The sequence below is a fragment of the Lissotriton helveticus genome, chromosome 3_1 (genome assembly GCF_964261635.1).
Source record: "Lissotriton helveticus chromosome 3_1, aLisHel1.1, whole genome shotgun sequence".
NCBI lineage: Eukaryota > Metazoa > Chordata > Amphibia > Caudata > Salamandridae > Lissotriton > Lissotriton helveticus.
In genome coordinates, this window is record NC_136061.1 from 168,430,491 (window position 1) to 168,454,926 (window position 24,436).

Here is a 24,436-nt window from a genome sequence, read left to right on the forward strand (position 1 = left end):
GGAAAAGCACTTGAATGGATCACCTCGTTCCTCACAGGAAGAACCCAGAGAGTCCGCCTTCCACCTTTCAAGTCCGAGGCCACTGAAGTCATCTGCGGCGTACCACAAGGATCCTCACTCAGTCCCACCCTCTTCAACGTATACATGAGCCCCCTCGCGGCCATCGCACGCCAACACAATCTCAACATCATCTCCTACGCGGATGACACTCAACTGATCCTTTCACTCACCAATGACCCCAGCACCGCCAAAACTAACCTACACGAAGGAATGAAAGAAGTTGCCGAATGGATGAAACACAGCCGTCTGAAACTGAACTCAGACAAAACAGAAGTCCTCATCTTAGGTACCTCCCCCTCTGCATGGGACGACTCCTGGTGGCCGGAAGCCCTTGGAAAAGCACCCACCCCGACAGACCACGCACAGAACCTAGGTGTTATCCTGGATTCTTCACTTTCAATGAACAGACAAGTCAACGCCGTCTCCTCATCCTGCTTCAACATTCTTCGCATGCTCAAAAAAACATTTCGCTGGATCCCCACCGAAACCAGAAAAACAGTCACCCATGCCCTGGTCACGAGCCGATTGGACTACGGAAACACCCTCTACGCAGGTACTACCGCTAAACTCCAGAAAAAACTCCAACGCATCCAGAACGCTTCAGCCAGGCTCATATTAGACATCCCGCGTAACGAACACATCTCTGGTCACCTGAAAAACCTCCACTGGCTACCCGTCAATAAGAGGATCACTTTCCGGCTTCTAACCCACGCACACAAAGCACTCTACGAAATCGGACCAGAATGCCTCAACTCACGACTTTCCTTTTACACCCCCTCCCGCCAACTACGATCTTCAAACCAAGCCCTCGCCACTGTACCTCGTATCAACAAGACCACCATGGGAGGTAGATCCTTCTCTTACCTGGCAGCTAAAACATGGAACTCACTTCCCACCTACCTTCGCCTTACCCAGAACCACCTAACATTCAGAAAGCAACTTAAAACATGGATATTTGACAAGTAATCCTCCTCCCCTCCCTAAGCGGCTTGAGACCCTCTGGGTATGTAGTGCGCTATACAAATTCTTTGACTTGACTTGACTTGACTCTGAGACCCAAACAATGGTTGCCTTTGGCCATTTTTTTCTTTTATTTTATTAGATTGATGAGGACCTGACAGCATGTTATACAATAAAATGTTACAAATACCATGACAAAAAAAGAATTGCCAAGGTTGTTAATGCCATGTCTATTGGCTTTTGCAATGTTTCTTCTACTTTTCTGTTGTACTTTGGGCTTTACTTATCTTTAAATGAAGCAAGTAATGGAACCCACACAGCGTGTAAGCTAGAGTGTCTCTGCAGAGTAACACAGGGTTGCCCTCCTGCCAGGGAAAGGAGGTGTTCTTTCATGCGCAAGGTGTATGCTGCTTTTGCCCTCGAGACAAATGGAAGGAAACTTTGCAGGAGACGGGTTAGGGCTAAAATAATTTATAGAGGTATGTGGCTGTGTAAACAAAGCTCACTGGACTACTATGCACACCAGGGGATAGAGAGCTGGCTGCCACGGAATGCATCCTTTGGTCACTGCCTGCTTAGGAAGCTTTCCGATTGGCTGTTCCGGTCCCGATGTTTCACTCAAAGGCCCTTTTTCTCAGCAAATGTTATCCTCTGTCTATCACTCTCGACTTTTGCTGTTTTTCCTGTCCTTGCTTTATGCCTCTTTTCTGAGTTCTTTCTCCTTTAAATCTATTTCCCATTCTTCTATATTTTATTACATATATTATTAGAGATGTCTAAAAAACGTGCACATTTATTTTTTTATTATATATTTACCTACCTTCATCTTAAGTCGTTTCCTTTATTTGACAGGCCGCACCTTCTGATTTTCATTGTTCCTCACTTTTGTATGTTCTCATCCATCTCGTTTCATTCCGGTCTTTGATATTTCTCCTCTCTTGTTTGTTTCCAAGTTTGTTCCCAACCTCTTTTTCAGCCAAGCATATTTATGTGAACTCACCTGTTTTTCTTTCCGTTCCCGCTTTTACTATGTGTTTTCAATTTCTTACTGCTTAAATGAATATATAGTTTACACCAGTATTGGAACTTTAATAGATTCCCATTGCTTGTATCATTCCCCGTCGTCGAGATGCCAGTCCCCGGTAAATAAAAAATACCATAGAAATAGGTACAAAAAAAGAATAGGCCTAGGCCTCATCTCATTTTGTAGCATATCCCCTCTTTTTGTAAAAGAGACCAAATAAAATGAACAGCCAATCAGAACAGTCTCATCCCATGGAACCTTCCTGCAAGAGCCTCAGATTTTGAACCGCACATTTGAGGTGCCGGGTTTTTAGAACCCGGTGGTGCCAGGGGGTAGCACCCGAAGACCTCTGAGTTCTCCCTTGTTCCGGACCACAGAAACCACTGAGTCTTCTAGTTACCGTCAAAGATCAAGTTTTATTGGTAGCTACCAAGTAACACGTGTCCCAGAAGTACACTACACGGAGAGTAGGTTCTCGGGAGACTGTTCGTTTTTACAGAACCAGCCGTCTCCTTATATACAAAAATAATAGCTGCAAGCAAGAATTCCTGAGTTTATGATATGGCTATACACATATTTCTACAATAATACAAAGAGCGAAGTCATGTAAGCAAGCCCATACTTTAGATGTCCAGTTCGGTGATAGATTACCCAGTTAGGCCTGGAACTCCCATCAGATATCGATGAAACCTCAATAAAGAAAGGTACAACCCAGTCATAAAACTGGCCATAAACAAGGAACGTGGACAGGTGCATGTTTGCAGAAAGCATGGTCTGTATGTAGTGAATGGTTTGTGGAATGTTATGTTTTGATGCTATCGTATTCGGCCACTGGGCGGGGAGCCGCCCAAACAGGTCTGGCCGAAGGCAGTGGAGTCAGTTGGGACAGGTCAGGGGGAAGTCACGCAAGGTGGACGTGTCCCTTCTGATCAAGCTCGACCTTTAATTGACTTAACATGAGGGCAAGATGCAAGATGGATGCCGTTCACAAAATGGAGTTTAAGGGATGGGGACGGAAACTATGATTTTGGGGTGTTGGCAACCCTCGATTGTGACGCAAATACATAGGAATGATGTCCTAATTATTATCGGTTCATAGACACCAAAATCGTCTTGGTACGTTGAGGTTTTGTGACACGGGTATTGGGCCTCGATATCGGGAGAACGGCAGGGTCCGGATTTTTAAGAACCACACATTGTGCAAGGGAGTCTCCACTGAGCTCTGCTCAGTTTTTGTTCAACTTATTCTTCAACTCTTCACTTCAAATTCGAGATGTCAGACAAGGAGAAGAAGGCTCTGTTAAAAGCTTGTGCCACCTGCTCCAAAAAGAGACTTTATGTGGGGGACAAACATAAAGACTGTATTTATTTTTTGTATCCTGACCATAAAGCTACTGACTGCAAAATCTGTCGGACCTTCTCCACCAAGACCTTGCGGGACCGTGAGGGACGTCTACTCACTTTGCTTCAGAAACTGAAGTCACAGAAATATCCTGTTTCCTGTGACAGTGATGACACTTCATCTGCTACTTCATCGAGAAGATCACAAAAAAAGGGTAGGTCTTCACCTTCTACTTCTTCAGACCCCCTTCAAAATCCCTCTGATAGGTCTGACAGGTGTAGTCCCATCAAATCTCCTCACTGTGGTGTAAAGGAGAGGGAAGGCCTGCTTCTGAAGTAGCACCTGCGAAGAAGACAAGCCATGTGCCTTCTGCTTCTTCTCCTCCTTCTGAGAAGGCTAAAACTTTCAATAAACCAGCTTCTGTCCCACCTGAGGGAAAAGCTGAAAGAAAAGTTCGCTAGTCGACACCGACAACATCGAAACCGTCGACGACGACTTCAAAGACCTTACCGACGTCTTCTTTGGCTACGACGACGGGCTCGTCGACGAGAGTTTCCTCGTCTCCATCGGCTTCGTCGACGACGACTTGGAGGATGACACCACCCATAGAGGTACCTTTCATTCTGTCGTCGACGTCTACTCTGACGACGTACTTGGCGACGAGGATGTCGACGGCGACACCGACAGCTTCCAGCTTGATTACGACGACGGTCTCAACGAAGGTCCTGTCGGCGTTGGCCCCCTCCTCGTGGACGGTTCAAACGGCGGCGGCGGCGGCTCTGTCGACGACCTCGTTGACGATACAAAATGTGCCAATTTCTATACGGAGACTTTGCATTACTCCAGAAATTACTTCTCCCCGGAAATCGACACCCCTGCCTCCTGCTCTCCTTTTAGAAGAGGAGTCTTTTGAGGATGATGACGGTCCTTATGGTGATTCAGATAGCCCATCCTAGCTGCATGTTAAATATCAGGACTCTGACGAGTATTACTTGGAGCAGCAACAGTATGAGCCAAAATTGAGGTCGCAGGAGCAATTTCAACAGGAGATGGTCTGTATGCCATCTTCCCTCAATACGGACTTGCAGTACATGCTTTCTGATTACAGAAAGAGATTTCCAATGAAGCCCTCTGTCCAAAAAACAGTGCAAGTGCCTCCAGCTCAACTAGCTCTTCCGGTTACACCTCAGCTTCCTCCTCAAATTTCATTGCCGGAGTTACCGGAACCACAGCAGAATGTTGTTACTATCCAGAATGATACATCCGATGATGACCAAGGGACACCGACGATCTTGGACCGTGACAGGGAATGGGATGATTACATCATTCCGGATCCCCCCTCTCTCGTTGCAGAACCGGCGGATTCCCCTCCTGCTGATATTGGGGGTTTTCATAACCTAATGGAGGGAGCTTCGAAGTGTTTCGATCTGCCCATTCCCTCTCTGCAGTCGGAATGTTTTTATATGACTTTAAAGAACCATACAAGAAGTTAGTATACTCTATCCCTATCGTTGATCACGTCTGGGATGAGGGCTAAATGTTATGAAATCGCCGGCCACAGTCATACCTGTGCTTCCTCTTCTGGAAAAAAAAGTACAAGGCTCCTGAAGATAGCCCCTCTTGTCTGGTCTGCCAGCCGAAACCGGATTTTGTAATTTCTCGAGCGGCCCAGAGAAAGTCTAAAAATCCCTCTTACCACACCACCTGATAAAGAGGGAAGGCAGTTGGCTAACGCTGGGAAGAGGTTCTCTTCCATGCCGAGCCTCCTGGTCATAGCAGCCAATGCCTTGGCAATTCTTGGAAGATATGATCGCCAGATGTGGTGTGATCTGTCTCCTTATGTAGACCAGCTACTGGAAGAAGCTAAAGCTGAAGCCAAAAAGATCCTCTAATAGGCAGAGAGAAATAATTGACTGCACAATAGATATTGCCACTACAGCCTTCCGTTCCCTAGCAGGGGCAGCAGTTCTTCGACGCCAAGACTGGCTTCATGCCACTTGCTTCCGGCCGGAAGTCCAAATCAAGATCCTGGACCTTCCCTTTGACGGCGAGGCGTTCTCTGGGAAGTACATTGATGATGCGCTGCAAGATATAGAGTAAGACACGGAAACTGCAAAGTCCCTTGGGACTCTACAATACTGCAAGGACCCTTTCCTTGGAGCAAGATGTAGAGGTTTTTCCTCATACAGAGGCGGATATCAGCAGCAGCACTATTCCTCTTACTCACAGCTTTCTCAATCATACCGGCCGCAATATTCTCAACAACAGGGCCAGTCATCTTCTTTCTCTCAATCTTCATCTAGAGGACGACAAGGGTGCCAGGGGAGGGATTCCCCTAAGCGCCAGTAGTGGCTTCCTGGCTCTTCCTACTGTTCCTTTGTCCCCTGTAACACCAGTGGGGGGCAGGATATCCCAATACTTCCACAACTGGCAGCTTATAACATCAGATCGATGGGTTCTCAATATTGTTTTGTCAGGCCATACTCTGGAATTTCAACATCAACATCAACATTAACCACCATCAAAAGCCCCTCTCGCCACCGAATCCCAGCATTTACACCTTCTACATCTAGAAGCACACCAACTACTTCTCAAGGGAGCGCTATAATCGGTCCCTCTATCCCAACAGGGAAAATGATTCTATTCCCGGTTCTTCCTTGTTCTAAAGACTGTAGAAAAATGGCGCCCAATTTTAGACCTGAGGAAGCTAAACACCTATCTCATAAACCTCTTTTCGGCTGGTCTCCTTTAAAGACATTTTACAGCTCCTTAATCTAGGAGATTATATAGCCACCCTGGACCTCGAGGACGCATACTTTCATGTCCCCATCCACCCTGTCCACAGGAGGTTTTTTATCTTTACAGTAGCCAATAGCCACTTTTAATTCAAGGTCCTGACTTTCGGACTCAGATCCGCTCCGCAGATTTTCACAAAGGTCCTAGCCCCGGTCGCAGCTTTTCTCAGGAAACAGAAGCTCCAGGTCTTTTCTTACTTGGACGACTGGTTGGTGAAAGCTCGGTCTCATCACGCAGCGGAAGAGGCTGTCAGAGCATGCACACAGCTCTTCTGTCACCTGAGTCTCCAGCTCAACACGGAAAAGTCAGTCCTGTGCCCGTCGGACTCGGGCAAGTTCTTGGGGGCCATTCTGGACACATCTTGCTGCAAAGCGTTCTCGTCAAAAGACAGGCAAACAAAGTTGATGGCCTCTGCTCGTCGGTTGCAAAGAAGAGGGTCACTTTCCGTTCGCCTCTACAAGTCCCCTCTCGGGTCAATCTCCTCCCGCATTCCCTTGATTCCACATTGCAGGTTACGAATTCTCCCCCTCCAAGAACAACTGGATTTGCAGTAGCGCCAGGCAGAAGGCTCTTTCAAAGACAGGATCACAATTACTCAGCCTATGAAACAGGTGGCGACCTGGTGGACCGTGAGAGACAATATCTCTCGGGGTCTCTCCTTCAGGGTTACCCCAGCTCCTGCAATAATACCAACAGACGCCTCACTAGAAAGCTGGGGAGCAGACTTAAAAGACCTTCAGGTAAGCGGCCGCTGGCTGCCCCTGCATCACCTACTCCACATCAATCTGTTGGTACTCAGGGCGATTTGTCTAGCCTTGCAAGCCTTCCTTTCGCAGATTTAATGATCCACTGTCCTGGTCCGTACGGACAACACGATGGCCATGCATTACGTAAACAAGCAGGTAGGTATAAGGTCTCGTCGACTATCCAAAGAGGCTCATGAAATTTGGGAATGAGCAATCCAACAGGAGATAGAGGACATTTTCAGTCTCTGGGGCACTCCGCGCATAGATCTATTTGCCACTCCAGAGAACAAGAAATGAAGACTCTACGCAAGTAGGGAGCACCATCCGGGATCATTGGGGATTGCACTTTCGATGGCCTGGTCTGGGGCCTTTGTTTACGTTTTTCCTCAGATCCCACTAACTCCCAGACTTCTCCGGAAGCTCAAGGCGGAACCCTGCAGAATGATTCTGGTGGCCCCGCCAGTTTTGGTTTACCGAGCTTCTCCTGCTCTTCCTGGATCATCCAGTTCATCCGCGCCCAATTCCTTCCCTGCTGACGATGTCCCAGGGCGAGGTGGTACATCCGGATCCGAACTCTCTTCAGTTATCAGCATAGCTACTGAGCACCGACAATTTCAGAACTTAAATATCTCGGCAGAGTGTAGAGAGGTGCTTGCTCAAGCTCGAGCACCGAGTACAAATAAGACATGTCGCTTAAAATGGTAGCGTTTCTGCCTGTGGTGCCGACAAGAGAATATTCATCCTTACTCTTCTGCTCCTCATCGGGTTTTGCCATATATTCTGCCATTAGCTAAATCAGGTCTCATTCCTCTATCAAGGTGCACCTTGCAGCCATTTCTAGATTCAGACAGAGATCTTCTGGACCTTCCCTCTGGTCGGCAAGAATTGTAAAACAATTTCTTAACAGTTTTCTCACCAGTTAGGCCTCCGCCTCCTCTGTGGCAGCTTTACTTAGTCCTTACTCAACTCATGAGGCCGCCTTTTGAACCAATTCATAGGGTGGACATTAAATTCCTGTCATGGAAAGTGGCTCTCCTTCTCGCCTTAACATCGGGCAGGAGGGTAGGTGAACTACACGCTCACTATTCAGGAACCGTTCTTACAGTTTAAAAGAGAGACTTTGATTCTGAGGACGAATCCCAAATCTAACCCGAAGGTGCCTTCAGACTTTCATTTGAATGATCCAGTGATTATCAAAACCTTTTTATCTCAAACCACGACTCCAGCGGAGAGGGCTCTACACTCTCTCAATGTTCAAAGGTGTCTGAATTGTTATCTTCAATGTACCAAGGACTTCCGAAGATCAACACGGCTCTTTATCGTTTTCAGTGCCCCTCGCAAGGGTTTCCCTCTTTCAAAGAAAGGTATTGCTCGATGGATTGCCAGCGCGATCCAATACTGTCACCAAGTGGCTGGTGAGTCCCTAGAGGGGCGGTCTGGGCACACTCTACGAGAGCCATGTTGTCTTCAGTTGCTCTCTTTGCTGGAGTGCCGATCAAAGACATTTGCAGAGCAGCAACATGGAGTAGTGCCCATACCTTCACAAGACATTACTGCTTCGACTCCTCCACGCGTAGTGACGCTGCAGTGGGACAGGCAGTCCTGAGGAACCTCTTTCAATAAGTGGTAAGCTTTCCCTACTAACCCTCCTTCGTTTTATTGGTTATTCGCACATTTGTAACTCTTGATGTTAACTTACTATTTTATTGTCTACAGATAATTTGTATCTCTAATGAATGTGATGCATCTTGCAAGATTTTATAACTATGGATCCTTACACAAATGTGCGTTCTGACTGCTAGCTATTCTGATACAAGCAATAGGAAGCTATGAAAGTTCCAATACTGGATTAAGAAAAAAAAGTTACTTACCTGTATCTTTGATTCTCCGGTATTGGTAACTTTCATAGATTCCCATGCGCCCACCCTCCCCCCCCCCCCCCCCCTGGGAAAGCTCAGCCTTCAGCATCTTCTGTTATACTGTTACACAATGGCTACGAAAATCTGAGCTTCTGGGGCTCTTTCAGTAAGGTTCTTTGGGTTGAGGCTGTTCTGATTGGCTGTTCATTTATCTTATTATCAAAAGAGGTGGATATGCTACAAAATGAGATGAGGCCTAGACCTTTTTTTTTAACCTATTTCTATAGGTTTTTTTATTTACCGGGGACTCCCATCTCGACGACGGGGAATGATACAAGCAATGGGAATCTATGAAAGTTACCAATACTGGAGAACCAAAGTTACAGGTGAGTAACTTAGTTTTCTTCTTCCATAGAATGCAATCTATTGGCGCACTTAACCACTCAGGCATGCTTACCTCATACTCCTTTTCCAGGAAACAATACTTAAGGAAGTGAGGAGTGAAAATGTCAAATTATTAGAAGAGAACTCTCGCCTCGGTGGCAGAGCGGCGCGGACACACAAGGTAATATGTTATTATGATTTCCTGTTCGTTCTTACCAACAAACAAACTGATAAATGATCTCTACTGTGCACATTGTGATTATGTTTAGCCTATCTCATAACGTCATCTCCCTCTTCTTCTACTTTATTTATGTTTAACGCAATTACTAAAGACAGTATGAATATAGAATGTATTTTTACTGTGTATGTAAAATATTGCTCTAATTTCAGTATCTTTATTATGGACTTTGTTAAATGTATTACTCACATACAACACCTCATTCTTATACATATTGTGAACTAAATTCAGTCCTTAGCCATATATAGGCGATGTATTGCCCTCTAATTCACCACAGTTTTCCTCTTAATATTACCTCCCTTTTGGGACGGAGTTTGTGTAGTTTGGCCAGATGTTATGTGTTTCGGTTAATAAGCCAATCCAAACTGTACAATGATAATAAAAAGGACTGTAACTCTAGACTGAAAATGGCAAAAATATACCTTTTTAAAGTTTCCTGAAGTTACAGTGGCATATATCTAATGGTATACCCTATAATAGTGTAACGCTTTCAACCGAGTAATTTTATGCACAATATTCCCTAATGCTGTAATTCCTCAATTCTGAATTAGTTGTCTTGAAAATGTATTATAGATATGAGCTTTAGTGGAGTTAGTTTCCTCCCTCAAGTACCAATAACATACTTATCCAGTATTGGGGTATCTTACATAGATTCACATGCATAGAATCATCCCCGCCGACTAGGGGGGAGTCTTGCGATATAATCAAACATATACATAATAGTCATAAAAAAGATTATACAATTGCCTACCTATGGACAGTAAAGTCACTACATTAGCCTATCTTAGTCCTTTTGTAAAAAGAAAAAAAATTGGAAAACAGCCAATCAGGCTGCGGCACCGTCTTAGAACACTCCAGAGAGAGGCAAACCTTCAGGTTTTCTACCGCACGTCGTGTGACAGGGAGTCTCCTTGAGCTCTGCTCAGTTTTCTTCACCTTTGCTTGAACTTTGTGAGTAGCTATGTCTGATTCTTCTAACCAAAGCTTATTTTTGCATTGTTCTTCATGCGGGAAGAAAAGACTACATTTTGAAGATCCCCACAAGGAATGTATTTACTGTCTTTATCCAGCACACAAGGTTAAAGACAGCAGGATTTGTAGAACCTTCCCTGCCAAGACTTTGAAAGACAGAGAAGTAAGATTGCTGGTTTGGCTAGAGAAGTTGAAGGCTATATCTGATGTTGTTTCAGGAGATGATGGCAGTGTTAGTCTCCGAGAAAAGGGATAGATCTGATGATCCCCCTGAGAGACAAAGTAAGACCTTGAAAAAGCCGCACTCTGAGACTGGTCATCCGTCCTCAAGAAAAAAGAAGCTTTCATTCTCTACTGAGGTGATATCTGGTGAAAAAGGGAAGATTTCTGTGGAAACTGTGTAAAAGCAGCAAAAAACGAATTCGGAGTATGTCCGGATCCTGTCGGCGTCCAAAAAAGCACCGTCGATGACGAAATCTCCTCAGCCGGAGCCGGTGAGTGCTTCTGAAGTAGGGGATCTCTGTGTATAGTCATAATGTAGTGAATAGTCCCGCCCATGTGCGTGGACCCCGGAGCAATCAAAAACAATCTCTTAAGCTGTCTTCATTGCAGTCCTGCATAGACACTTAAGAGAACATTAAAGACAATAATGCAGCCTGTACCTACAAGGCTACACTGTCTAGTACTTCAAGTAGAAATGCTAAGGATATAACACAAATAACACATTTAACACAATCTGTCCAGTTTCACCCATAGAGAAACCTTCCTCCCCTCACCAAATCCTTGGAATGATAGAGAGGAAGGTAAGGACAGACAAGCCTCCATAGGCTGCCATTATGTGTCCGGAAAAGGGATACCGTGCCTTTCAGGAACTCTCTAGAGACCCTCGGTATCCCAGCATGCACAGCCCCTTCCTTTTACTTTCAGTTCTTTTTTCCAGCTCCTGCTAGCAGGACCCTGGAGCATTGAGCTCTCCCTTTTTGGGTGTTTTGTAAACTTTTTGGCACTTTTAAAGTGTTAGAGTGTGTTCACTTGACTTATTTTTGCTTCTTCTTCACTTTTCTGGTGAGTTTGGCCACTCTTTTGTCAAATATGCCTGCCTTATTTGAGAAATGTCCAGAGTGTGCCAGGAAGAAGGCAAGATCTGATCCACACAGGGTGTGTATCCTGTGTCTCCCTTCTTCTCATGTTCCTGGGACTTGTGAAATCTGCCTGCAGTTTTTCAGTAGGACCCTGAAGTACCGAGAGAAGATCAGGCTCCAAGGACTGGAGCAAAGAAGACAGCAAGGTCAAGGTGGGTCTGGGCAGGAAGGGGCTTCTTCCTCTGCCCGTGCTGTGGCCTCTGGGGGGCTCCCCAGTAAGGAGAAGGCCAGAAAACGCCACCGGTCTCTGTCGGCGTCGATAGCCTCGACGTCGAGAGGAATGACCACGGTCTGCTCCCTATCTCCCCAGGGCTCTGGGTCGAAGCGACTTCGACGTCGAGGAGATTGACGTCGAGACCTCCGACGAGGTCGACGTCGAGGACTGCTTCGTCGGCGAGTCATCATCGACGTCGAGAGGGTTCAAGGAGGCGCAGGCGTTCGATGTCGAGGCGTCACCAGCGTTCAACGTCGACTCGGCGTCAAGAAGGCGATCATCGACGTCGTGAAGTAGATCATCGCCGTCGAGAAGGAGGTCATCATCGACGTCGAGAAGGCATTCATGGACGGCGATCATTGACGTCGAAAAGGTGCTCAGAGTCGAGGAGGAAAGCATTGTCCTCAAGGAGGCGTTCTAAAGCCAGGACTGTGACCTCGGTCACCACAAGTCCACGATCGCGGCGTCGCCGTCGCTCGGCTGCCAGGGGTACGGCCTCTAGGTCCCCCCCTTCAGGTCAGGCGAAGAAAAGAAAGAGAGGGGCAGAGGCTCCGGGCTCGGATCACTCACAAGTCTATTCGCCCCCCAAGCCGAGGTCACTTACACCTCCTCTGTTACCCAAGGACCCTCCTCCACGTAACCCGACGCCTCCTCCGCCGCCTGTTCCTCCTCATCGTCCTCCGCCTTGCACACCACCACCTCCGCCGAGGTCTGCCTCGTTACCACATCTCCCGACGCCGCCTACGGGGCCACCGCAACCTAGGCTCCCGTTTCGGCCTCCACAGCGCCCTCCGCTACGGCCCGTGGACCGTCCGAGGCCGTGGAGGTCGAGATCTCGCTCCAGATGGAGGGATAGATACAGGAGTCGCCGTCGCTCTTCTACAAGATCCAGATGGCGCCACAGGAGGGACCGGTCGAGGTCCCGCTACACGGATTCCTCCAGTGCCAGGGACTATTCGCCTACCCTACAAGAAGCAGTTATCTCGCCCTTTGCTTTGCCAGGTGTGCTGCCTCTGCTGGAGCCATGGAGCTGTTCCTCACTCCTGCGGCTACGAGGTCGGCACCTTCAAGGCTGCAGAAGAAATATAAGGCTCCTGACTCGGACCCAGCATTTCTTCGGGTGAATCCCACGCCTGACTCGGTAATTGTGACGGCAGCAAGAAAACAGCACGCCACCACCCCATCATCAACAGTGCCTCCTGACAAGGAGAGCCGCTGGATGGATTCGGCAGGCAGGAAGGTTTGCGGGACGGCCTCCACATCTATGAAGGCTGCTAGTGCCTCAGCCCTGTTGGGTCGTTACGATCGGGCTCTGTGGGAGTCCCTCCAACAGTTTTCGGAACACCTTCCCTGGGAAAAAAGGGAAGATTTCCAAGAGATCCTCGCTGAAGGTCTGCTGGGTTCCAACCAGGTGATAAGTTCGGCTGTGGATTCTTCCCTCTTGGCAGACCACGGGTACTGCCATAGGGTCAACCTGAGGCACCACGCCGCGCTGCGTCTTACATCCTTGAAGCCCGAGGCACAGCAGAGAGTTGCTAACCTACCCTTTTCGGGCGAGACCCTCTTCGGGAAACATGCGGACGACGAGATGGCCCGCATGAAGGCGGGGCCGGAAACCCTGACGGCTGTCGTGTTGGAAAAGCGTAAGGAACAGAAAAAGACCTTCCGCCTGTTCCAGAGGCGGTATGGGGCGCAAGGCAGCGGGCAAGGACGGCAGGCTGGACAGCAACAACAGCAGCAGCAGTTCCAGCGGAAACAGTTCCAAAAGCGCCAGAGGGGCCAAGGTGGTCAACAGTCTTCCTCCGCGACCAAAGGCCCGACTGGGTCTAGGCCCTGAGGTGCTTCTTCCCCGTCATCCGTTACCCGCTCCGGTGGGGCCAAGCATTCAACATTACCTGGCAGAGTGGAGAAACATTACTCAGGACAAGTGGGTGCTGAATATTGTTTGCAATGGATATAGTCTACGTTTCAGCAGCCCGCCTCCAGCAATTCCACCAGTCGGCTCGCAGTTCCAACTGCGCGAGCTCCAGGCGGAGGCCGATACCCTGTTAAGAAAAAGGGCGATAGAAGACGTCCCTCTGTCTCAAAGGGGAAAGGGTCTTTACTCACGCTTCTTCCTAGTACGGAAGGACAAGAACGAGTTCAGACCCATTCTGGATTTGCGACAAGCAAACAGGTGGATTCGCAGGGAAAAGTTTTGCATGCTGTCTTTGCACCAGATTTATCCTCAGGTACAGAGAGGAGACTGGCTGTGCGCGATAGATCTGCAAGAATCGTACTTCCATGTGCCCATTGCACGGAAACATCGGCAGTTCCTGCGCTTCCTCGTCGGCACCAATCACTATCAGTACACCGTACTACCGTTTAGACTGAATTCTGCACCCAGGACTTTTTCGAAATGCATGGCTGTGGTAGCAGCGCACATGAGAAAGAACAAGGTGTTCATCTACCCGTACCTGGACGATTGGTTGATCAAAGCCTCCACCTTCCAGGAAGCGCAATTGCACTTCAACAGGACAGCCGTCCTGTTGAACCGTCTGGGGTTGCACATAAACCTGTCCAAGTCTGTCCTGATTCCTGTGCAGTGCCTGCAGTACTTGGGAGCCTCCATCAATACACTGTCGGCAAGCGTGTCTCCTTCGGAGGAGAGACGCTTATCCATCCTTCGGAAGGCTCAGGCTCTCATAGCTACTCCATATACAACAGTGAGGACGGTGTCTTCTCTACTGGGATCGATGGCCTCTTGTAGCTTCCTCACTCTGCACGCGCGCCTACACATGAGGCCGCTATGGGAATGTTTGGAGGACCAGTGGGACCAGAGAAAAGGGTGTTGGGACGACCTAATTCAGTTGTCTCTTCACGCCCAACAGTCCCTGAGATGGTGGTGCTCAGCAGAGAATCTCCTCAGAGGGGTTCCTTTCCACAAGGACATGCCGACTCAGACTATCGTTACGGATGCGTCTCTCCTGGACTGGGGAGCGCATTCCGACCATCTACAGATCCAGGGAACGTGGTCTCCGGCAGAGTCCACGTATCACATCAATTTCCTGGAACTCGGAGCTGTTCACTTGGCACTGAAGGCCTTTCATCCGTCCTTCCAGACCAACTCCTTGCTTGTGCAGACGGACAATACGACCACGATGTATTACCTCAACAAGCAGGGGTCTTGAAATCGCGCACACTGTCACAGGAAGAGCAGGTGATCTGGCGCTGGCTGTTAGCTGGAGGACTGACGATAACGGCAACTCATTTGCCAGTTGTGCAGAATGTTCAGGCGGACTCCCTCAGCAGGTTGCTTCAGGAAAACCACGAGTGGGTCAAAAACGACGAGGTGCTCAACGACATCTTCGCCATGTGGGGCACTCCAGAAGTGGATCCATTCGCCACCGCCGAAAACCGCAAATGCCGCGACTTCGCCTCGAGGTATTACCAGCCGGGGACTCTGGGGAACGTGTTATGGATCAGCTGATCGAACAGCTTTCTGTGCGCTTTTCCACCCATTCCCCTGATTACGGCGGTGCTCATCAAGCTGGCCCGATCCCGGGCGCGGATGATCCTCATTGCGCTGGAATGGCCCAGGCAGTGGTGGTTCACGGACCTGCTTCACCGGTCGATCCTACCTCATCGGCGGCTGCTGTGTCGGCCGGACCTTCTCACGAAGTTCGGGGGGCAGATGGTGCACCCCAACCTCTCATCGTTGAGTTTGGCGACATGGCTCCTGAGATAGTGCAATATGGCCACTTGAATCTTCCTGAGGATTGCATGGACATATTGAAGGAGGCTAAGAGGCCATCTACTAGGACCTCTTATGCTTGCAAGTGGAAGAGATTCTGCATCTGCTGCATGTCTAATAACTATGATCCGACGACCTGCAAGGAGGATGTTATCCTTCCATACCTTCTGCATCTAGCTCAGTCTGGCCTTAATTTCCATTCCATTAAGGTTCATCTGGCTGCATTGACTGCTTACAGAAAATGCCCTTCGCAGACATCCTTCTTCCAGATTCCTGTGATTAAGGATTTTTTAGAAGGGTTGAAGAAGGTGTTCCCTCCTGTTCGGCTTCCTTTGCCTTCATGGGAACTGAATTTGGTGCTGTCCAGGCTGATGAAGGAACCTTTCGAGCCTATTCATAAGGCTTCACTGCAGCACCTGTCTTGGAAGGCGGCGTTCCTCGTGGCCATTACATCAGCCCGCAGGGTGAGTGAAATTCAGGCATTGTGTTGCCAGGAACCTTATACTGTATTTCATGCTGCTAAGGTTGTTATGCGTACTCACCCTAAGTTCCTTCCCAAGGAGATTTCTGATTTTCATTTTAATCAGACTATAACTTTACCAACATTTTTCCAGAATCCTTCCACTCCAGCGGAACGGTCTCTTCATTCCCTGGATGTCAGAAGGGTGTTGAAATTCTATCTGGATAAGACCAAGGGTATTCGTAGATCCGACCAATTGTTTGTCAACTATGGGTCGGTTAGGACTGGTCTGGCTACTTCGAAACAGTCCATCTTTAGGTGTATTGTGTCATGTATCCAGCTCTGTTATCAGAAAGCGAATAAGACCTTAGGGGGTAAGCCTAAGGCTCATTCTACCAGGGGCAAAGCAGCTACAACAACTTTGCTTTGAAATGTTCCCATTGCAGAGATCTGCATGGCGGCCACTTGGAAGTCGGTCCACACCTTTGCTAAGCATTACTGTCTGGACTCGGATGCCAGAGCAGATGCTCAGGTTGGCCAGGCTTCGCTGCGGAATTTGTTCGCACAATAGTGATGTTGTCTATTTTTCTCCACCGACGGGTTGTTTTTGGATGGGCTTGCCATGCTATTCACTAGATTATGACTATACACAGAGATCCCCTACTACAGAAGGAGTAGTTTCTTACCTGTAACTCCAGTTCTGTAGTAGGTGTATCTCTGTTATAGTCATAAGCACCCGCCCTCCTCCCCGGTGGAGAAAATGGTACTGTGATGTATGCTACAGGCTTTGCTTTATGTTCCTTCAAAAAGAACTGAAAGTAAAAGGAAGGGGTTGTGCATGCTGGGATACCAAGGGTCTCTAGAGAGTTCCTTAAAGGCACGGTATCCCTTTTCCAGACACAAAATGGCAGCCTATGGAGGCTTGTCTGTCCTTACCTTCCTCTCTATCATTCCAAGGATTTGGTGAGGGGAGGAAAGTTTCTCTATGGGTGGAACTTGACAGATTGTGTTAAATGTGTTATTGGTGTTATATCCTTGGCATTTCTAGTTGAAGTACTGGACAGTGTAGCCTTGTAGGTACAGGCTGCATTATTGTCTTTAATTTTGTCTTAAGTGTCTATGCAGGGCTGCAATGAAGACTGCTTAAGAGATTATTTTTGATTGCTCCGGGGTCCACGCACATGGGCGGGACTATTCACTAGATTATGACTATAACAGAGATACCCCTACTACAGAACTGGAGTTACAGGTAAGAAACTACTCCTTCCTGTTCGTCGGCGAAGAGCATCCCATCGTCGACGACCGCTCCGTTGACGACGGCATCGTTGACGATATCATTGCCTTCTTCGTCGCCGTCGACGATACCAACAATGACTACCCATTTCTCGTCGACGCCTACCTCGTCGTTGACGGGGCACTTGCCGTCGACGCTTCTGCTGTCGACGATGACTCAACTCCCGCAGACGGGTCCACCGTCGACGACGATAGAACTCCCGTCGACGAGTCCACCATCTACGAAGGCAGCGGCTTCGGCGACAACAACTTCGTCGACAATGGTTTTTCCGTCGATGATAACGTCAACGGTAGCTTCTGTTATGGCTATTTCAACTGGTACTGACTCACCGTCTATGTATATTACGTCGACGCTGAAGTGTAAAAGACCTGCATCTTTACAGATTACGCCAGTTTTGACATCAAAATTGTCATCCTCCTTCGAATCTTCAAGAAATTATTCTCAGGATGTCTCTCATATTTCACCCTTGCCTCCTAGTCACTATCTAGAGGAGTCAGATGATGATGGACCTTTAAATCCGGCACGTAACCCGTCTCAACTCCGGATCATAATATCAGGAGGATGATGATGAAGAAGAATATTATGAGCCTTGTGAGCCTCTGCGAAGTCCTCAAGAGACTTCATTTCAGCAGGAACCTATCGTGCAAATGCCTATGGCCTTAATGCAAGACCTCACTAGTATGTTAAGGGACTGTAATACACGTTTTCCACCTGCAGCGTAAGTTCCAATTCAGATTTCTACTCCTCCTGATTCAAAAAGTGCAGGTCCTTCTGCCCCTATCAATGAACCTCAGGAGGTTTTACCTGCGCAACAGTTAGTCCAGGATGATGATGATACTGTTGTAGAGAATAGGGAATTACCAATTTCACCTACAACTGTGGATGAATGGGATGAATACCTGATTCCTACGCCATCTTCACTAGTTCCTCGGGCAGTGGATTCCCCTTCTGAAGATATGGGAGGTTTTCATGTGATTATGGAGAGGACAGCAACCCTGTATCATCTTCCGGTATATGTGAAGCAAACAGATTGTTTTCTTTATGATTTTAAGGACCAGAGTAGAAAGTCTGTCCGTTCTATTCCCATAATTGATTATATCTGGGAAGAAGGAACAAAAATAATGAAGAATCCATTTTCAGTGCCTGCGATTCTTCCCAGAATCGATAAGAAATACAAAGCACCAGATAATGCTACAGCTTGCCTGTCCGGACATCCTAGACCATATTCCGTTATTTCACAGGCTGCTCGACGTAAGGCTCGGAATCCATCCATTCCTGTGACAGCACCACCAGATAAGGATCTGAGGCGCCTTGCTAACATTGGTAAGCGTTTCACCACCATGGCGGGTGCTTCCGTTCGTGCCACAAACTCTCTGATTATTCTAGGGAGACATGATCGCCAGCTTTGGTCGGACATTGCCATTGACATATATATAATTTGTGGTATCTTCCCGTCATACATGTGTAGGTCTGTCACTATTGAGAATTTCATCCGCGCCCAGGGTCACAGGACATGAGGCTTGACCAGGGAGTTCCTCAGTGTCAGCTGATTGATGGAGGTATGTGACCAGGGGAGCACAGATGTCGTGTGGCCTACTAGCCAGGGACATTAAATTTCAATATTCATTTAAATGTGTTTGGTAGTGCGCTGCGTCTGCTAGTCAGTGTTTAGAAAGTGGTGCCAGTTTGCTGCACCAATGAATTGCCACCCTGAGCTTGGACATTACCAATAGCATAGTAACCAGTCTGCAACTGGAGTCCGAGACGTCTTTGATGTCCCAATAAATATGTAAGCGGGTCAGGAGTGATGGTTTCAGAGGTTTTGTCACTAATGATTTTGCACATGTCTTGTCAATAGTTCTCTACATTTAGGCACAACCATACCAGATGTGTACATGTTGCATCAGGTGCTGAGCAGCGTGCACATCTTGCATCTTCTGCCAGACCCATTTTGTGAAGTGCCAGTGGGTTGCGGTAGAGGCGGTGCAGAATTTTAAAGTGTATCAGTTGCAGCTGGTAGTTGGGGGGAGAGTCTTTTAGTTTGATTACAGCAGTATTGCCACTGTGCTGGTGAAGGTTTCGCCGCTAAGTCTACCTCCCATGCATAGCATGCACGCTCCTTATCCAAAGGGGAAGTTGCTAGGCTGAGTGCATACATCCTAGTGACAAGTTTGCGTGGGGACGACGTCATATGGATGTATTAGAGTGCTGCATTCGGTGATGAAGAGTCCAGAAATGTGTTGTTAATGTTTCTGCAGGTTGCTCTGATTTGATAATATAGCATGTTGTCAAGTGGAGTTGTGTTTTTGGGGAGAGGAAATAACTTTCCATTGGGATAGAGGTCAGCGTTGGTTCGTATGCCCAGGGTCGTAGCCCGGCACGCCATACTGCTGATCTTCAATGGAGGGAAGGAGGGATTGTTTGCACATTTTATTTACTTATAAAGTTTTATATAGCGCAAACATGATCCTGAGGGATATCATTGCATCGCCGGTGAATTTAGGGCCTTGTCCCCTGTGTGTTTACGGATTCCCTCCTACGCCCAGTGCACACTTTTCACTGTGCTGATTTCACCCCAAAGGACCTTGTACGTCATGAACAGAGCCATTTGTAATGGCCACGGGGAGGAGAGATCCATTTTAACCGCCACATGTGGCTGAAAGGGCATTGGGTGCAACCAAAAATGAAGGAAACTGGCCTGTGCGCAGTGTGCATAAAGCTTAAAGTTTAGAGCACCTATCCTGCCACTCAAAAAAGGCAGCATCAAGGTTTCATAGGCAATGCGGAGTTTTCAGCCGGCCCATAATAAGGTAATCATGTTGAGTGTAATCTTTTAAAGAAATTCAAGGTGAGAGGTAGCGGGATATTTAAAAACAGATATAGAAATTTAGGCAAAACTACCATATTAGCTATTGCAATTCGGCCCGCCAAGACAAGTGGAAAGGTTTCCCACATAAGAGTTTTTGTTTCCAGCCACTCCATGATTTTACCACAATTTGCTTTCTAGAGCTCTTCCCGTGGCCCATTTTATAGGATATTCCGTGGGGAAGGGCAGTGTCGGGTCGGTTAGGAGAAAAAGAATGGATTTACTCCAGTTTATTTGTACTCCAGAGTGGCACCCACATCGTATCACCTCTCTCGTCATTGGTGCCAGATTTCCTGTGGCTCGCGTATGTACAATACGACGTCCGCATACATGGAGGTTACCAAACTGCGAGTTGAGAACCCAATGCCACGCTGCTTATGATGCTGTCGCAGCCGCGCCGCAAGGGTCTCCATGGCAATAGCGAATAGCATTGGCGATAACGGGCAACCCTGCCTAGTGCCCTAGTAATAGGTATAGGATCTGTGATTTGTCCGTTAATTTTAATGTGTACTGTTGGCATTGTATAGAGTAAATTGACTTTTTGAATGAAGGCTGCGCTAAAGCCCAGAAGAATAAGCAGCAAAAAGAGGAACGGGCACTCTAGTGAATCAAATGCCTTGGTGGCGTCCAGCAGGGCCGCCACCGCTGGCAATAAAGGGTTGATCTGTTGCATTATAGAAAAGATGGTGCGAAGGTTATGCGATGTGGCACGGCCTCGGAATAAAGCCAGACTGGTCTGGGTGAGCTATTAGACACATAATGTGGATAAGACGATTAGCCAGCAGTTTGACATATATCTTATTCATTGTGTTAATTAATTATAAGGGGCAATACTAATCGCAACACTCAGGTGCTTTGTCAGGTTTGAGAATGAGCGTAATCAGTGTCTCTTGGAGAGTAGGGGGGAAAATGCAGAGCGTGACCGATACGTTGTACATTTCGTCAAGGTGAGGGATAAGAATAGACACATATTCTTAATAGAACGCGGGCGTCAGACCGTCCGATCCTGGTGCTTTATCGCCCGGGAAGCCAGCGATAACCTTTGCTATCTCCTCGGTGGTGAATGGCTCATCTAGATATTCGCGATGCTCGTCACTGAGCCACAAAATATTGCTCTATAACATTGTGGGGTGTCTCAGTTCCAGCAGTGTACAATTGGGAATAAAATGCCAAAACTCTGGTGAATATTTCACACCCGGACGTGGTCCTTCCCGGTGTGTCATCCGACAGCTCTGTTATGTATGAGTAGGCATTTGGCTTTCTTAATAGGTTCGCCAGAGTTTACCCGGGGCGGTCGCCTTCCCCATATGGGCGGGCCTGCGCCTTGCTGCTGAGGTATGCCACCTTGCGCTCAGCTTTCATGTGGTATTCAGTCAGCTTTAATTTGATGTCTGCCAGTGTAGCAGGGGAAGGGTCTGTGATGTCGTTGGTCAAGCAGCTTAATATCTGCCACTAGCCGTTCTAGGGTACCTCTAATAGATCTGAGCACCCCAGACTTCTTAGCGATGCACTCTCCCCGGATCACCACCTTAAAGGTTTCCCAGAGGGTCGAGGGTGATTCCACGAGACTGTGTTTAGTTCAAAGAATTCAATAATGGCGCAGCGCAGTTCCTCTCTGAATGCAGCATCGCGCAGCACGTGGGGAGGTAGGCGCCATGCAAACATGTGGTGGGGGTTGGCGGGATAAGCAGACCCAAATGCCCTGGTGAAAGATCTGATAGGGTACGCGCCAGGTGCTCCGCGGACGTGGCCCAAAATGCGGCATCCCTAGTGACCAGCCACAGGTCGTTGCGGGACCAGAAATCATGTGTGGTGGAGACACAGGTACCTTTGCGCTCGTCAGGCTGAGTGTTTTGCCAGGCATCCGTCAGTATGTTGTCCTGCATAAGTGGTCGCAGTGTAGCGGTAGCCTGAGGGTGCTGTATATGCGTGCCCGAGCGATCCAGTTTGCCTAGAGGTGCAATGTTAAAATCTTCACCCATGTGGGCAATTGAAGAGTTTAGCCTCCACATGTGGGTGTAGAATTCTGGGTCGTCCTTATTTGGACCATAAACTGCTGCCAGGATTATCGCCTGGGCGTAAAGAGTCCTGGCAAGTATCACATATCTACCCTCAGCGTCTGTGAGTTTGCTTAGTGCGCCAAGGCAGGCCTCTTCTGAATAGTATAGTAATGCCCCTAGTGTAGTTGGAGTAGAACGAAGAGTAGGATTCCCCCCAGTGTCTCGAGTGCAGTCTAGCAACGTTGGCAGCTGTGAGGTGTGTTTCTTGTAGAAAGCAAATGTCAGCCTTATGTCTATTGAGGTATGTATGCATGAGATGCGCTTTGCGATCGTCATTCATGCCTACGATATTCCACATTAAAAAAGTCACCTCAGGCATGAGCAAAGTCTGGTGGGGGTGCAATGTTTTGCCGTCTATTGTCCATTGTAGTGCCAAGAGACAGTGTGTTATATAACATAGTGTGACTATCAATGAATGCAATTTGTATCATATTCAAAATTGAACCAGTAAACCAATTTAACAAATCCCAGGAGCCTACGTTTCCTGCGCTATACCCCCAGAGAGCATCCAGTCCCCTCCCCCCTTCCACTCCAACCCCGCCCAACTAGGTTGAGAATCATGCTGCCCTCCACCTAAGGAACCCCAACTTGGAAGGTGTCAATAGGGCATGGGAATGATCCCAATGGGGTGCGTTGACTTCGCCAGACTTCCCGCTTGCCAATAAGGCAGGGTGGCTGAAAGTTGAAGTTCGCAGTGAGGAGGGATGCTTATGATTTTGAGCAGCAACAATTAAACAGGAGCAAGAACATATTGTATAGTGAGACACTGTAGCCTATTGGTTTCGAGGTCCATCATAAGCAGGACAGCGCCTATAGCGCCGCTTCCCGGCCATCAAGGTCATTCATTGTCACTAATGCAGCCATCTTCAGTGGATGTAGGATGGTCACGTGGCAAGGATTTCTGCAGTTGTTTAGCAAATGTCAAGGCGACATTCGGGTCAGTAAAGTATCAGGGTTTATCTCCAGAGTCAATGTGTAGCTTGGCAGGGTACAATAGGGCATATGTGATGTGCAATTGTTGAAGAACCCGCTTAGTGGAGAAGTCTCTCTCTCCCAGCAACCTGCCCAGTCAGAGTAAGGTCGGTGTAGAATGAGAGCATGTTTCCTCAGTGTCTGACTTTGCCCATTATCCAGTATTGGGGTATCTTTCATAGATTCATATGCCTGAATCATTCCCCGTCGTCAAGGCGGGAGTCTCACGGTAAAAATATATACAATAGCAGTGCCTAAAAATTTCTTGTAGTAGGCTGGAAAAGCCTAAAGGCCTAACTAGGCCTCAAAACTTAGCAGCCTATCTACATCATTATGTAAAAAGACCTGAAATAGTAGCCTCAGCCAATCAGCTGTCCTCACCCTCTAGAACCTTCCCAGCTCAGGCAGTTCTCCTCAGATTTTCACCGCACTTCGTGTGTAAGGGAGTCTCCCTGAGTGCCTACTCAGTTTTTTGGCTTTTTTCCTCAAAAATGTCTGAAAAGAAGGCTCTTTTCAAGGCTTGTGGAACCTGCTATAAGAAGAGGGTCCATGTGGATGACCAGCACTCTGACTGCATTTATTGTCTGCACCCCTCACATGTTGTGAAGGACTGTAGGATTTGCCGTACCTTCCCTCCAAAAACAATCAGGGATAGGGAGGCAAGGGTTCTTTTGTGGTTGAAATCTTTTTCCACTGATGATGAGGACAAGGCCTCTACCTCCAGCCAGTCAGTCAGTCAAAGTAGGCTTTATTTCGATATGAATATATCTTTAAAAGCATCACAATACAGTTTTAAAATACATAAAAAACCTTATTGAATACATATGAAGCATTATTGCATGAAAATAACAGTTATACAAAATACGAAATACAAATGGCGGCAATAAATTAGATAAAATAGTCATAAAATCTCAATTAAACAATGTAAGACAGCCTTTTGGACCTGATCAACCAAGCCCAGTTTAAAAACTTCGCCAAGCCGCAGACAAGTAGGGGCCGTGTATCCGATTTCAGAATGCGTAGGGCCTCACCACAATGTCTTGTACCTAATTCTTTGCAGAGGGGTTTCAACCACCTAATACGAGGGGCATTGTATGCGGGGCATACAAAAAGAAAATGAGGTACTGTCTCGATCATAGTCTCACAGAATGGGCAGAATGGAATGGTCTGTGCTGGGGCTTCCATCTGGCAGTCAATTCGTGGACAGGCAGCACTCCGACTCTAAATTTAAAATATAGAGCCCTATCTCTAGGTTTAGTGATGATATCGAGATAGTGCTCTCGGAATGCCACCTCCTTATGCAATAGGAATTCG

The 24,436-nt window shown here is 47.6% G+C and overlaps 1 protein-coding gene across 7 annotated transcripts in view; it reads left to right on the forward strand.

Annotated features, from left to right (window-relative positions):
• TSPOAP1 (TSPO associated protein 1) overlaps positions 1 to 24,436 on the forward strand; it is a 3,238,928-nt gene that overhangs the window by 1,256,326 nt on the left and 1,958,166 nt on the right. For all 7 annotated transcript variants that reach the window (XR_013608584.1, XR_013608585.1, XM_078679480.1 and 4 more), the window contains exon 8: positions 9,263 to 9,352. Coding sequence is in view for 5 of the 7 variants with exons in the window: in XM_078679480.1 (XP_078535606.1) it covers positions 9,263 to 9,352 (90 nt within the window). In the remaining 2 variants the exon portion in view is untranslated. The remainder of the gene's footprint in view (positions 1 to 9,262; positions 9,353 to 24,436) is intronic.